Raw genomic sequence first — 16,302 nt, 5'->3', positions numbered from 1 at the left:
TCCATTGGCTCCTGGTTAAGCAACACCTCGATTTCAAAATTCTCATCCTTGTTTTCAAATCCCCTTCGCCCCTCCCTATCTCTGTAATCTCCTTCAGCCCCACAACCACCCGCGATGTCTGCGCTCCTCAAATTCTGCCCTCTTGAGCATCCCTGATTATACTCACTCAACCATTGGTGGCCGTTCCTTCAGCTGCCTCGGCCCTAAGCTCTGGATCTCCCTCCCTAAACCTCTCTGCCTCTCTTTCCTCCTTTAAGATGCTCCTTAATACCTACCTCTTTGACCCAGCTTTTAATATCTGCCCTAATTTCTTATGTGCCTCAATGTCAAATGTTTGTCTTATAACACTCCTGTGAAGGGCCTTGGGACACTTTACTACATTAAAGGTGCTATATAAATACAAGTTGTTGTTGTTGTTTTTAGCAGGTGCCTGCTGATGCTTTGTACAATCCAGTTCATTACCGTCCTGTAGGGTCAGAAAAAGAAAGTACTAAAGATCACCTCTTACTCAGCTCCTCCTATCATAGGAATCAGAGAAGGAAATAGATAGCAGTAAAGGCCTCTGGGGATTTGTTTTACCTGAACTCAGACGGATGGTTATAATGTGAAGAGTTACCAGGAGGAGGTCCCTTGTCCTCTAAATGGGATATTATTCCAGTTACAGTATGCAATGCAATTTACTAATAAAAAATGAATTTCTTTACCAGGAAAATACATTTAGCTGCAAACACAGATGCCAAGAACAACGCAAGTGCTTTATTAACCACGCGCCACTTCAGTTACCAAAAGTACCTGAAAAAGGTAATAGGAACTTTGGAATCTGGTTCAACGGGTATTCCCTGTTTTCAGCGATGTTAAACTGAGAACAGGAGCCAATGCCCGCCCACTGGTGAGGGGCTATAATTGCCACCACAGTCACTGATTGTCCTCAGGTTGTTGTGGATCGTGAAAGCAGACAGTATTGTTTCTCCTCGAACCTCGCAGATTGCTTGCACGAAACTACGAGAATGGTATCAATGGGACTGCAGATTCTGGGCATAGCCCTGTGTGTGTTCGGCTGGCTGGGCGCTCTTCTCACCTGCGTCCTGCCCATGTGGAGAGTGACCGCTTTCATTGGAAACAATATTGTGGTGGCGCAGATTATTTGGGAAGGTCTTTGGATGAACTGTATTGTTCAGAGCACCGGGCAGATGCAATGTAAGGTGTACGACTCTCTGTTGGCGCTCTCCCAAGATCTCCAGGCTTCCAGAGCTTTGACAGTTATCTCCCTCGTGGTGGGAGTCCTGGGCATCCTCATCTCCATTGCGGGAGGAAAATGCACCAACTGTATTGAAAACGAAGCAACAAAGGCCAAGGTCACAATCATATCGGGAATTATCTTCATCCTGGCTGGACTGATGACCCTGATCCCAGTGTCCTGGTCAGCGAACACCATCATCAAGGATTTCTACAACCCGCTGGTGACGGACGCCCAGAGGAGAGAACTTGGAGCCTCCTTGTACATCGGTTGGGGGACATCAGGTCTGCTGATTCTCGGAGGGGCTCTGCTCTGCTGCTCCTGCCCTCCCAAGGACGATAATTCCTACTCGGCAAAATATTCTGCGCCTAGATCTTCCGCTCCGAGCAAGAACTATGTGTAACTTGGAAAGGCATAGATCTGAACCAGTATCTAGAGATAAGATCACACCAATACTGTATGTTTTCTATATTGTTTTCCAATTGAAGAATTAAGCCAATTTACTGTAAAGCGTTTGATAACGAAGTCATTAGTTGTATTATTATCCTAAAAACTTCAGTAACTACTATTTAACCGTACGTGCCTGTTTTCAATTAAAGTTATCAATAATGGGAAGGATTTCAAGTCAGTGCGCTTGCATCCAACGTACCTTCAGGTACAGAGATTGGAATTCTGGCCAGAGTTTGAATGTAAAGGTGGATGTAAAAGAGCGATTTTGTTGGAGATGATAAGATTTTGTAAAAGTTCAGTGGTTGATGATATAATGTATGGTAAAAAAAATGATTACCAATTAGTAGGGAATCATCCTTTATGAAGTCATACTTTATAAAGCTGTACAGTAACTATAATACCTACTGGACACTAGGGCTATCTGGAGCAACTGGAAAGAAACAACCGCCGCCATTTCGCACATAGTGAGAAAGTGATAGCTGTAAAATGGGTCTCTTCCCTACCTAAATAGTTTAGTTCTTTAAACAGCGTGATATTAATGCCAATCTTGTATTTCATTTGCAATCATGTGATTGGAGTTATATCTTGAATTTTCATTTTATATTTTCTTAATGCTACTTCCATTCATGTATTTTTGAAAAGATTGTATTAACGTCTTTTCCATGCCTCGTTGTATTTTGGGCACTGTAGGAAAATTGTAAATCACAGGGGCCAAAATAAAATCCAAATCTCTTTCAGAAACTCTTGTGTCTACTTTATTTATGTGTGTGTAAAAAAAAAACAGCACTTAGAGCAAAGAGAACCAGGGGTAGAGGAGCAGAGGGATCTGGGGGTACAGATACACAAATCACTGAAAGTAGCGACACAGGTTAATAAGGCCATAAAAAAAGCAAACAAAGCACTGGGGTTCATTGCTGGAGGGGTAGAATTGAAAAGCAGCTAAGTTATGTTAAACTAGTACAGAACCTTGGTTAGACCACACTTGGAGTACTGTGAACAGTTCTGGTCTCCATATTATAAAAAGGATATAGAAGCATTGGAGAAGGTGCAAAAAAGGTTTACTGGAATGGTACCAGAACTGAGAGGTTATACCTATCAGGAAAGATTGAACAGGCTTGGGCTCTTTTCTCTAGAAAGAGAAGACTGAGTGAGGGGGGGTGGGGGCGACCTGAAAGAGATGTTTAAGGTTATGAAAGTGTTTGATAGAGTAGACGTAGAGAAGATGTTTCCACTTGGCGGAGACCAGAACGAGGGGCCATAAATATAATATAGCCACTAATAAATCCAATAGGTAATTCAGGAGAACCTTATTTACCCAGTGAGTGGTTAGAATGTGCAACTCACTACCATAAGGAGTAGTTGAGGCGACTAGCATAGATGCATTTAAGGGGAAGTGAGGAAAGGAATAGAAGGATATGTTGATGGGGTTGGGCGAAGAAATGTGTGAGGGGGGTTTGTGGAGCATAAAGACCGGCAGGGACCTATTGGAATGAATGGCCTGTTTCTGAGCTGTAAATACTGTGTAAGACTCAGTTATGTGCCCTTCTGAATTGGCAGAGAAATTGGGACTAATCACCCTCAAGGCTGAGCAGCTCCTACTACAACAACAACAACATGTAACATTTATGTAGCACCTTTAATGCAGCAGAAAGTTACAAGGCGCTTCATAGCAGTGTTATCAAACAAAATTTGACACTGAATCACATGAGATATTATGGCAGGCGACCAAAATCTTGGTGAAATCGGTATGTTTTAAGGAGCGTCTTAAAGAAGGAGAGAGAGGTAGAGAGGCTTAGTGAGGGAATTCCAGAGCTTAGGGCCTAGGCGGCTGAATGGTATGACTGCCAATGGTGGAGCTATTAAAATTGGGATAGCAAGAGGCCAGAATTGGAGTAGTGCAGAGATCCTGGAGAGTTGTAGGGCTGGAGGAGGTTGCAGAGATAGGGAGGGGGTGGGCCAGGCCATGGAGGGATTTGAAAACAAGGATGAGAATTTTAAAATTGAGGCTTTGCTGGACTGGGAGCCAATATAGGTCAGCAAACACAGGGTAATGGGTGACCGGCATTTGGTGTGAGTTTGGATACGGGCAGCAGAGTTTTGGATGAGCTTAAGTTTGTGGAGGGTGGAAGATGGGAGGCCGAGCAGGCTCGAAGGGCCGAATGGCCTACTCCTGCTCCTATCTTCTATGTTTCTATGACCAGGGGAGCATTGGAATCATCAAGTCTGGAGCTAACAAAGGCATGGGTGAGGGTTTCAGCAGCAGATGAGCTGAGGCAGGGCGGAGTTGGTCAATGTTACAGAAGTGGAAGTAGTGGTCTTGGTGATGGAGCGGCTATGTGGTTGGATGCTCATCTTGGGGTCAATTATGACAACAAGGTTGCAAACAGGCTGGTTCAGCCTCAGACAGTTGCCAGGGAGAGGGATAGAGTCAGTGGCCAGGGAGCAGAGTATGTGGTGGGGATAGGAGGCAATGGCTTTGGAGTTCCCAATATTTAGTTGGAGGAAATTTCTGCTCATCCAGTACTGGATGTTGGACAAGCAGTCTGACAAATCAGGCACAGTAGTGAGGTCGAGAGAGGTGGTGTTGAGGTAGAGCTGGGTGTCGTCAGAGTGCACGTGTAACCTAACATGTTTTTGGATGATGTCGCTGAGGGACAGAATGTAGATGACAAATAGGACTGGTTCAAAGGTGGATCCTATGTGGTCGGAAGCTCATCTCGGGGTCAAATATGACACCAAGGTTGCAAAATGTCTGGTTCAGCCTCAGACAGTTGCCAGGGAGTGGGATGGAGTTGATGGCTATGGAACAGAGTTTGTGGCGGGGAGCGAAGACAAGGCCAGAATTTTTAAGTTTCTGACCCGCTCAGAGTGTGTGGGCCCAGTAGACTGCGGGAAACCCACACGCTGTGGAGTTTTAACTGTGGAGATTGACAGGCTGGCTTCCAGCTGGGCAGGAAACGCAGGACAGGGGCTGCAACAAACAGGTAAGCGCAGGATCCGATCCCGGGAGGGGTAGGGAGAGTTCTGATCCCGGGGGGGTTCCGATCCCCAACCCCGGGGGGATTTCCAATCCCAGGGGAGCGATCCCCAATCCCGGGGACTTCCGATCACCGACCTTGGGGAGGAGGGGTTGTTGTTTGTATGGGGCGGGCTGATGGTGGGTGAGCTTGGGGGGCTCAGAGGGAGCACTCCTGCTCCTCCCAGCCCACAAAGATTGCTCCCTGAGGTTGTCCTCGCCTTGCTAGAGCTGCCAGGGATACCGAGGCTCGGAATCCCTGGCCGGCCACAGTTAAACCTGTACAGCAGGTTAAATCAGAGGCTTCCGGCCTCATTTGAATAGTCAGCTGTGGCTCAGTGGGTAGCACACTTGCCTCTGAGTCAGAAGATTGTGGGTTCAGGTCCCACTCCAGGGACTTGAGCATATAAATCTAGGCTGACACTCCAGTGCAGTGCTGAACGCGTGCTGCACTTTCGAAGTTGCCGTTTTTCAGATGAGATGTTTTCTCAGGTGGACATGAAAGATTCCATGACACTATTTTGAAGAAAAGCAGGGAGTTATCCCTGGTGTCCTGGTCAATATTTCTCCCTCAATTAACATAACAAAAGCAGATGATCTGGTCATTTTCACATTGCTGTTTGTGGGAGCTTGCTGTGCGCTAATTGGCTGCTGCGTTTCCCACATTACAACAGTGACTACACTTCAAAAGTACTTCATTGGCTGTAAAGCACTTTGAGACGTCCAGTGGTCGTGAAAGGCGCTATATAAATGCAAGTCTTTCATTCATTATCATATTTAAAGTGCAACCCGCCTCCTGGGAGCAGGTTGGCTGCCTGCCTCCCCGTCCCGCCTCCGTTAAACATGGACGTGGGCAGGTTGGGGGCGGGTTAGGGCCGGGATTTAGATTTTTAGGGGGAAAAATTCGGTTGGTTAGCACCTCCGGAGTACGGCGATTTTAGCGCCGGCCGCAAAATTGATCTGCTGGTTTCCGGTGGCGCTAAACACTACCACTACGATCTCTTGCGCCCGGAGATCGTGACATCATCCAAACGTGCAACACCCCGGTAGCGGCCCCGGACCGGAAATTGATTCTCGCCCCCTGCCTTAGCGCCTGCCGTTAGGAACGACAGGTACAGGGGGACATTTTGCAGTCAGCTGGGAGCTGGGGAGCGCTATTTAAAGGCGTGTGATTCCTGCTTTTTCCTGTCGGCAAAATATTCTACATACGCAGGTTGAGAGCGGGAGAGAGGCGTCTAGCTGTCCTACAAGGAGTTTTGTTCCTCACCAACACTTTTCAGGTTCCCATTTCTGTCAGCTTTATTACTATCATATTTAGAAGATTAAATGGGGGCTGTACTAACTCGGGGCGTCGTTCTCCAATTTCACCTTCAGAGGCAGCAGAGGCGCAGAGCGTGAGTGGCAAATGTGGACAGAGGGAGGACGACCAACAGGGCTCTGCACACGAGACCTCACCCTCCCAGGGTATTCCGGGAGCAAATCTCATACATTCATCTGTCCGAGGAGCAGTGTTTTAGAAGGTTGCGCTTCAGCAAGTAGGTGGTCACAGAGCTCTGCCACTTCCTGCAGCCAGAGCTCCAGCCTCAGCTCAGGACCAGGATGTCTCTGTCTGTGGTAGTGAAGGTGACGGTGGCTCTCAATTTCTATGCCAGCGGTTCCTTCCAGGCGTCAACTGGGGATATTGCGAATATCTCCCAGTTTGCTGTCCATTGTTGCATCCAGGGGGTGACAAATGCTCTATACCAAAGGAGAAGGGAGTGCATCTCTTTCCCCATGACCCGAGACAAACAGCGTGAACACGCATGTGGCATTGCTTGGATAGCGGGCTTCCCCATGGTTCAATGCGCCATTGACTGCACGCATTTGGCATTGCGGGCTTCTCATGAAAATGCAGAGATTTTCCGCAACCACAAAGGCTTCCACTCTCTCAACGTCCAGTTGGTTTGCGACCACAGACAGCGGATCCTCGCCGTCAATGCCCGCTATCCTGGCAGAAGCCACGATGCATTCATCCTGCGCCAGACTGGTGTCCCAGACCTCTTCCAACCACCGCATCAACCTCGTGGCTGGCTCCTTGGGGACAAAGGTTATCCATTGTGCATCAGGCTGATGACACTGCTCCGTAACCCCAACACTCCTGCTGAGCTCGCATACAATGAGAGCCATAGCACCATCAGGAACCTCACTGAACAGACGATCGGCGTCTTGAAGCAACGGTTCTGGTGTCTTGACCACTCTGGAGGAGTCCTGCAGTACTCCCCTGATCGAGTTTCACTTTTCATTGTTGTGTGCTGCATGCTTCACGATCTTGCAATTATGAGGAGTCAGCCATTACCACCAGGGATTGGTGGACCACCTCAGGAGGAGGAAGAGGGAGAGGAGGAGGAGGAAACGGAGGAGAAGGATGAGGAGGAGGATCAGCAGCAGCAACGTGGGAGGGAGGTGCTCAATGTTGCCTCTGCAAGGGCCGTTCGTGAAAGCCTGATAAGGCACCACTTCAGATGAATGAAAGAGAAGATGGCTTTTGAGATGAAGAAGCACATCATTACAACCATCCCGCAGCCTCCAATGAGTAAAATGAGCAAAGTTGTCAAGTTTCAATAAAAAAAAATATTTTTGTAACAAACTGTGTCTTATTTAGCACATACAACAACAAACAAACACAACAATTCATTAACTAACAAAAATGGTTCTTACCACATCGAGATAAGCGTTAATAGAGTGAACAAGAAATTAACATAAACATTCAACTTCGGGACAAACATTCCCCCCATTTGTTTGCGAATTTTTAGTTATTCACAATTCGAGGATGATCTCCCTCCCCTTCACACTTCCCCCCTTCCCACCCTACTGCTCCTCCGTAATGTGGCCCCAGTGGCTGCAGCAAGGCTGGCGGAAGGCTGCTGAATGTTTGAACCAGAGACTGCAGATGGCCTTGAAGGATGCCCTCGACCAGCTCTGGGCCTGGAGGGCCCGGATGCAGACTGCACCAATTCTGCATGGGCGGCAACAGTCTGGGCTGGCTGTGTTACAGGCTGTGGCAAGTGCAATGGCGGAGTGGCAGTGGTGGGAGCAGGAATGCTGTCATCCTGAGAGAGGACAGCACCTTCCTGCTCGACCGACACATTGCCACTCCCCCGGGGCAGTACCTCAGCATCCGGAGCAATCTGCTCGAGCACAGATTGCTGGCCTGCTGCAGCACTGTGAGATCCCCGGTGGACAGTGGGCGACCCAGTGACGATGGCAGCAGTCAGCGCTTGCATGATATCAATCTGAGACTGCTTGAGAGCAGTCTGACATTGGATGGCACCAACCAATTGCTCAATTCCAGCACTAAGGTGTTGCGTTGCCTTGACCTGTGCTGCAATAGATGCTGCTACCTCACTCATTACATGTGGCATGGGGTCTGGGTCCCCACGGTCTCTCTGCAATTCAACCATCCTCTGCAACGAGGCAAGGATGGGTTCAAGGGTTTGCGTACAGATGACAGCTGTGCTGGCAGCGGACTCCTCCATGCTCCTAGCCAGTGCATCCATGCTGTCGGGCACCCTTGCCATTGCACCCATGTGCTCTATATGCATGCTCATTGCCTGAGTATTCATGGCCGCTATATCGAGGTCCTCATCCGAGTCCTGTGCAGCAGAACTCGTGCGCGCACTCACTCTCCGGGGAGATGGCCACCGAGCTTCCCTTCCCCCATGGTGTTGCTGCAGCCTGCTGGGTCCTGGAGCTTCACCCAGATCAGATCCAAACCCTCTGCTCCCCTCCAGTGAACGCATGGCCCCAGTGTCGGATGTCTCACCCTTGGGAGACGCAGGCAGTGAGGCTTTGTGTTCCTCTTCCTCTCCCACGTCGCTGCCACTGGGAGGCTGAGGGACAGGCTGGTCAGCTGGTTCACTATCTGAAAGCAGGAAGGTACAAGAGTGGCTCTAATGTGAGGGCAGGGGGGCAGGAAGGGAGCAAGGAATGGAGATAGTATAGTTAGATGGAAAGATGGACCCTTAGTGTTAGGGGGATTAAATACGTGGGGTTACGGGGATAGGGTGGGATATGTGTTGGTGTAGGGGTTACGGGGATCGGGTGGGATATGTGTCGGTGCAGGCTCGATGGGCCAAAATGGCCTCTATCTGCACTGTGAGGTTTCTGTGATTTCTGTGAAAGTGGGAAAAGCTGGTGTTGCAAGGGGGAAGTGGTATGAGAGAGGCGAAAAAGCTGATGAACATACCATTGCTGTCCCAAGGGAGTCGACCTCTCCAATGGCCACAGCACCGACGACATGACTGGCAATGAGTCTGTGGACTCGCTCCTCCCTGTGTGAGGGGGTGCAGCTCCACCTGTCCTCCTTCTGTGCATTGTTTCTCCCTCCGGTTATGTGACAGCTTGGCCTGCAAGAAAAAGGACAGTGTCTGAGTGAGTGTGCAGCCATGTGTCTGGCAGATGTGCCTACCATAGTTGAATAGCCGTTAATGTCTGCAAGGTGTGGGATGTGCATGTGACTTTTAGTAGATGGGCATAGTTGTTGGGTGAGTGTTGGGGATTCAGGAATTTACACCGTCTGTGCACAGAGTGAGATTGAGATGGTGGGATGTAGAGGTATTTCAAGCATGTACTCACTCTAACCACCCGAGTGAGGTCGTTGAACTTCTTGCAGCACTGCGTATGCGTCCTTTGGACCAGGCTCCTGGATGAAATGTGCTGGGCAACCTCCCTCACACCCTTGTAAACTCCCGGGGTAATGGCCTCCTGCCAGTGTCTGGAAACAGCACTGCCCTTCGGCATGCCACAGCGCCAACCAGGGCCACCAATGCCTGGTTGCTAAACCAGCGAGCTCTCCCTCTGGGTCTCTGAGTAGCCATCATGAATCTTTGCTGAAGATTTTTACCTGCTTGCAGGCCGAGGTCAAACGCTGCAATGAGCAGGGTCTGTCTGTGCAGCAAGATGGACCCTCCCTTTAAGAACTGGACGCCGCCAGTCTGTCTGAGTACAAGGTAATTGACATAACCTGAGCTTCAGTAACGCTCAGAGGTAGCGCCTTGCACCCAGATATTATCACCCTAAGAGAGGTGTGTAACGCTTGATTTAGCACTTCAATCACCTCCAGAGGCGCTGGAGATGAATTTTGTGTTCAGTGGCGATAATTTGGGCTGGGCGCTGAAATTTGCACCCGACCAATATTAGCGCCCCAAAATGGGCGATACCGAATTTTTTCCCCCTTAATATTTTAACTTCCCCCATGACCACAACCTTCCCATTTTTTCAGGTTAAAATTCCCCCCAATGGCTTTGGATTTCCCAATAATTAGTTGGAGGAAATTTCTGCTCATCCAGTAGAAACATAGGACATAGAAAAATAGGAGCAGGAGTAGGCCATTCAGCCCTTCAAGCCTGCTCCGCCATTCAATATGATCATGGCTGATCCTCTATCTCAATACCATATTCCTGCTCTCTCCCCATACCCCTTGACGCCTTTTGCATCTAGAAATCTATCTACTTCTTAAAGATATACAGTGACTTGGCCTCCACAGCCTTCTGTGGTAGAGAATTCCACAGGTTCACCACCCTCTGAGTGAAGACATTTCTTCTCATCTCAGTCCTAAATGTCCTACTCCGTATCCTGAGACTGTGACCCCTCGTTCTAGAGCCCCCAGCCAGGGAAAATATCCTTCCTGCATCCAGTCTGTCTAGCCCTAGCAGAATTTTATAAGTTTCAATGAGATCCCCTCTCATTCTTCTAAACTCGAGTGAATACAGGCCTAGTCGACCCAATCTCTCCTCATACGACAGTCTTGCCATCCCAGAAATCAGTCTGGTGAACTTTCGCTGCACTCCCTCTATGGCAAGTATATCCTTTCTTAGGTAAGGAGACCAAAACTGCACACAGTGCTCCAGGTGTGGTCTCACCAAGGCCCTGTATAACTGTAGTAAGACATCCTTGCTCCTGTACTCAAATCCTTTTGCAATGAAGGCCAACATACCATTTGCCTTCCTAACTGCTTGCTGCACCTGCATGTTTGCTTTCAGTGACTGGTGTACAAGGACACCCAGGTCCCTTTGTACATCAACATTTTCCAAACAATCACCATTTAAACAATACTCTACCTTTCTGTTTTTTCCTACCGAAGTGGATAACTTCACATTTATTCACGTTATGCAGCATCTGCCATGAATTTGCCCACTCACTCAACTTGTCTAAATCGCCTTGCAACCTCTTTGCATCCTCCTCACAACTCACAATCCCACCTAGTTTTGTGTCATCAGCAAACTTGGAAATAATACATTTGGTTCCCTCATCCAAATCATTGATATATATTGTGAATAGATGGGGCCCAAGCACTGATCCCTACGGTACCCCACTAGTTACCGCCTGCCGCCCCGAAAAAGACCCATTTATTCCTACTCTCTGTTTCCTGTCTGTTAACCAATTTTCAATCCATGCCAGTATATTACCCCTAATCCCATGTCCTTTAATTTTGCACACTAACCTCTTATGTGTAACTTTAGCAAAGGCCTTCTGAATATCCAAATACACCACATCCACTGGTTCTCCCTTATCTTTTCTTCCAGTTACATCCTCAAAAAACTCCTGTAGGTTTGTCAAACATGATTTCCCTTTCATAAATCCATGTTGACTTTGTCTAATCCCGTTGATATTTTCTAAGTGTCCTGTTATCACATCCTTTATAATAGACTCTAGCATTTTCCCTACAACTGATGTTAGGCTAATTGGTCTGTAGTTCCCTGCTTTCTCTCCCTCCTTTTTTAAATAGTGGGGTTACATTTGCCACCCTCCAATCTGCAGGAACTGTTCCATAATCTATAGAATTTTGGAAGATGACAACCAATGCATCCACTATTTCCATGGCTACCTCTTTTAGTACTCTGGGATGCAGATTATCAGGCCCTGGGAATTTATCAGCTTTAATTTAATTAATTAATTTCTCCAGCACTATTTTTTTACTAATACTAATTTCCTTTAATTCCTCCTTCTCACTAGACCCTTGGTTCCTTATCATTTCTGGGAAGTTATTTGTGTCCTCTTCCATGAAGACAGAACCAAAGTATTTGTTTAATTGTTCTGCCATTTCCTTGTTCCCCATTATAAATTCTCCCGTTTCTGACTGTAAGGGACCTACATTTGTCTTCATTAATCTTTTTCTTTTTACATACTTGTAGAAGCTTTTACAGTCTGCTTTTATGTTCCTTGCAAGTTTACTCTCATACACTTTTTTCCCCCTCTTAATCAATCATTGGTCCTTTTTTGCTGAACTCTAAACTGCTCCCAATCCTCAGGCTTGCTACTTTTTCTGGCAACTTTATATGAGTCCTCTTTGGATCTAATACTATCCTTAATTTCTTTTGTTAGCCATTGTTGGGCCACTTTTCCTTTTGTGTTTTTGCGCCAGAAAGGAATGTATAACTGTTGCAGTATTGGATGGCGGATAAGCAGTGTGTCAAATCATAAACAGTGGAGAGGTCAAGAGAGGTTGTGGTGAGGTAGAGCAGATTGTCATCAGTGTACACGTGGAACCTGACCTGTTTTTGGATGATATCGCTGAGGGGCAGCACGCAGATGAGAAATAGGAGGGGGCCAAGGATAGATCACTGGGGGACTCCAGAGGTAATGGTGCGGGAGCGAGAAGAGAAGCCATTGCAGGTGATTCTCTGGCTATGACTGGATAGATAAGAATGGAACCAGGTGAGGGCAGTCCCACCCAGCTGGACGACAGAGGGGATAAAAGAGGTATTGTCACTAGTGTGGGGTGAAAGAGCAAGCATGCATTATTGTGATGCCACATGTGAGTGATGTGATTATATTTTTTGCAACATAATGACATATATTGGTGTCAATTACATCATCACAGTCTTATTTGATTAGCTTGGACGATTGTCATTTTAATTCTTTGATATTGATCTTGGTTTGAACAGACCCTCTGTTTTTGGTGCTGGTTTCCTCCTTCTTAGTGTAAACCATGGCTCAGTGAGTAGCACTCTCGCCTCTGAGTCAGAAGGTTGTGGGTTCCTAAGTTGCAACAGTGACTACACTTCAAAAGGTACTTCATTGGTGTAAAGCGCTTTGGGACATCCAGTGGTTGTGAAAGGCGCTATATAAATGCAAGTATTTCTTGTGTTTCTTTTTGTCCTAACTCGCACCAAGTCCCGTTCACCCATCACCCCTGTGCTCACTGAGCTCCATTGGCTCCCGGTTAAGCAATGCCTCAATTTCAACAATTATCATCCTTGTTTTCAAATCCCATGGCCTCGCCCCTTCCTATCTCTGTAATCCCCTTCAGCCCCACAACCCCAAGATATCTGCACTCCTCAAATACTGCCCTCTTGGATATCCCTGATTATAATCGCTCAACCATTGGTGGCCGTGCCTTCAGCTGCCTCGGCCCTAATCTCTGGAACTCCCTCCCTAAACCTCTCCACCTCACTACCTCTCTTTCCTCCTTTAAGGTACTCCTTAAAACCTACCTCTTTGACCAAGGTTTTAGTCATCTGCCCTAATCTCTTATGTGCCTTGGTGTCAAATTTTTGTCTTATAACACTCCTGTGATGCGCCTTGGGACGCTTTACTATGTTAAAGGTGCTATATAAATACAGGTTGTTGTTGTTGTTTTTAGCAGGTGCCTGCTGATGCTTTGTACAAACCAGTTCATTACCGTCCTGTAGGGTCAGAAAAAGAAAGTACTAAAGATCACCTCTTACTCAGCTCCTCCTATCATAGGAATCAGAGAAGGAAATAGATAGCAGTGAAGGCCTCTGGGGATTTGTTTTACCTGAACTCAGACGGATGGTTATAATGTGAAGAGTTACCAGGAGGAGGTCCCTTGTCCTCTAAATGGGATATTATTCCAGTTACAGTATGCAATGCAATTTACTAATAAAAAATGAATTTCTTTACCAGGAAAATACATTTAGCTGCAAACACGGATGCCAAGTACAACGCAAGTGCTTTATTAACCACGCGCCACTTCAGTTACCAAAAGTACCTGAAAAAGGTAATAGGAACTTTGGAATCTGGTTCAACGGGTATTCCCCGTTTTCAGCGATGTTAAACTGAGAACAGGAGCCAGTGCCCGCCCACTGGTGAGGGGCTATAATTGCCACCACAGTCACTGATTGTCCTCAGGTTGTTGTGGATCGTGAAAGCAGACAGTATTGTTTCTCCTCGAACCTCGCGGATTGCTTGCACGAAACTACGAGAATGGTATCAATGGGACTGCAGATTCTGGGCATAGCCCTGTGTGTGTTCGGCTGGCTGGGCGCTCTTCTCACCTGCGTCCTGCCCATGTGGAGAGTGACCGCTTTCATTGGAAACAATATTGTGGTGGCGCAGATTATTTGGGAAGGTCTTTGGATGAACTGTATTGTTCAGAGCACCGGGCAGATGCAATGTAAGGTGTACGACTCTCTGTTGGCGCTCTCCCAAGATCTCCAGGCTTCCAGAGCTTTGACAGTTATCTCCCTCGTGGTGGGAGTCCTGGGCATCCTCATCTCCATTGCGGGAGGAAAATGCACCAACTGTATTGAAAACGAAGCAACAAAGGCCAAGGTCACAATCATATCGGGAATTATCTTCATCCTGGCTGGACTGATGACCCTGATCCCAGTGTCCTGGTCAGCGAACACCATCATCAAGGATTTCTACAACCCGCTGGTGACGGACGCCCAGAGGAGAGAACTTGGAGCCTCCTTGTACATCGGTTGGGGGACATCAGGTCTGCTGATTCTCGGAGGGGCTCTGCTCTGCTGCTCCTGCCCTCCCAAGGACGATAATTCCTACTCGGCAAAATATTCTGCGACTAGATCTGTTGTTCCGAGCCAGAACTATGTGTAACTTGGAAAGGCATAGATCTGAACCAGTTTCCATAAATAAAATCACACCAATACTGTATGTTTTCTATATTGTTTTCCAATTGAAGAATTAAGCCAATTTACTGTAAAGCGTTTGCTAACGAAGTCATTAGTTGTATTATTATCCTAAAAACTTCAGTAACTACTATTTAACCGTACGTGCCTGTTTTCAATTAAAGTTATCAATAATGGGAAGGATTTCAAATCAGTGCGCTTGCATCCAACGTACCTTCAGGTACAGAGATTGGAATTCTGGCCAGAGTTTGAATGTAAAGGTGGATGTAAAAGAGAGATTTTGTTGGAGATGATAAGATTTTGTAAAAGAACCAGTGTTCAGTGGTTGATGATATAATATATGGCAATAAAATTGAAATCCTCTTTTATGAAGTCATACTTTATAAAGCTGTACAGTAACTATAATACCTACTGGACACTAGGGCTATCTGGAGCAACTGAAACAACTGCCGCCATTTCGCATATAGTGAGAAAGTGATAGCTGTAAAATGGGTCTCTTCCCTACCTAAATAGTTTAGTTCTTTAAACAGTGATATTAATGCCAATCTTGTATTTCATTTGCAATCATGCGATTGAAGTTAATATCTGGAATTTTCATTTTATTTTATTTTCTTAATCTACTTCCATTCATGTTTTTTTAAAGATTGTATTAACCGTCTTTTCCATGCCTCGCTGTATTTTGGGCACGGTGATCTGGGGACTTAGCAAAATTGTAAATCACAGGGGCCAAAATAAAATCCAAATCTCTTTCAGAAACTCTTGTGTCTACTTTATTTATGTGTGGGTAAAAAAAACAGCACTTAGAGCAAAGAGAACCAGGGGTAGAGGAGCAGAGGGATCTGGGGGTACAGATACACAAATCACTGAAAGTAGCGACACAGGTTAATAAGGCCATAAAAAAGCAAACAAAGCACTGGGGTTCATTGCTGGAGGGGTAGAATTGAAAAGCAGCTAAGTTATGTTAAACTTGTACAGAACCTTGGTTAGACCACACTTGGAGTACTGTGAACAGTTCTGGTCTCCATATTATAAAAAGGATATAGAAGCATTGGAGAAGGTGCAAAAAAGATTTACTGTAATGGTAACAGAGCTGAGAGGTGAAACCTATCAGGAAAGATTGAATCGGCTTGGGCAATAGAAAGTGAAGACTGAGGAGGCGACCTGACAGAGGTGTTTAAGATTATGAAAGGGTTGATAGGTTAGACGTAGAGAATATGTTCCCACTGGGAGAGATACCAGGACTAGGGGCTGTAATGTATATACCTTTAAGTGGGGAACGATCTTATACTGCAGTACCGGCAGTGACCACACCTGTATATAGCCCTGAGTAGTAATCTGTACAGGTCAGTTCCACTGTGAGCCACGTTGAGTAAACACCTGTTGTACCGTTCTCCGCAGTCTGTGTCTTATTATACACGGACACTACATTGGCGACGAGGCAAGTTCGAACCTACCTGCAACAGGAGGGACACTTACGTCAGACTGTTGTTCATTGACTACAGTTCTGCATTTAATACTATTATTCCCTCCAAGCTGGTCCTGAAATTGAGGGACCTAGGCCTGGGCACCCCCATCTGCAATTGGATTCTGGATTTCCTGACTGGTAGGCCTCAAGTGGTGAAAATAGGGAACAACACCTCATCCACTCTGGTTCTCAACACCGGAGCGCCACAAGGCTGCTGCCTCAGTCCTTGGCTGTACTCTCTGTTTACACATGACTGTACAGC

At 46.7% G+C, this 16,302-nt stretch overlaps 2 protein-coding genes across 2 annotated transcripts; both read left to right on the top strand.

Moving 5' to 3' along the window:
* The first annotated feature begins 846 nt into the window (after positions 1-846).
* LOC147102137 (claudin-4-like) lies at positions 847-2,428 on the top strand. The gene has a single exon (XM_085964381.1). It carries the CDS (start codon positions 1,008-1,010, stop codon positions 1,638-1,640), a length of 633 nt encoding a protein of 210 aa, XP_085820507.1. The 5' UTR covers positions 847-1,007; the 3' UTR covers positions 1,641-2,428.
* Positions 2,429-13,780: 11,352 nt separating this feature from the next.
* On the top strand, positions 13,781-15,331 carry LOC147102136 (claudin-4-like). Its single transcript, XM_085964380.1, has one exon. It carries the CDS (start codon positions 13,911-13,913, stop codon positions 14,541-14,543), a length of 633 nt encoding a protein of 210 aa, XP_085820506.1. The 5' UTR covers positions 13,781-13,910; the 3' UTR covers positions 14,544-15,331.
* Positions 15,332-16,302: the final 971 nt, after the last annotated feature.

The sequence above is a fragment of the Somniosus microcephalus genome, chromosome 22 (genome assembly GCF_052327205.1).
Source record: "Somniosus microcephalus isolate GS21.2 chromosome 22, FLI_Smic_1.0, whole genome shotgun sequence".
NCBI lineage: Eukaryota > Metazoa > Chordata > Chondrichthyes > Squaliformes > Somniosidae > Somniosus > Somniosus microcephalus.
The sequence above is the reverse complement of the archived record's forward strand: the minus strand, read 5'-3'. Positions and strand labels throughout refer to the sequence as shown.

Bases quoted from the DNA above. Each gene is read 5' to 3' on its own strand.
- LOC147102137 (XM_085964381.1), top strand. From the start codon at position 1,008: ATGGTATCAATGGGACTGCAGATTCTGGGCATAGCCCTGTGTGTGTTC.
- LOC147102136 (XM_085964380.1), top strand. From the start codon at position 13,911: ATGGTATCAATGGGACTGCAGATTCTGGGCATAGCCCTGTGTGTGTTC.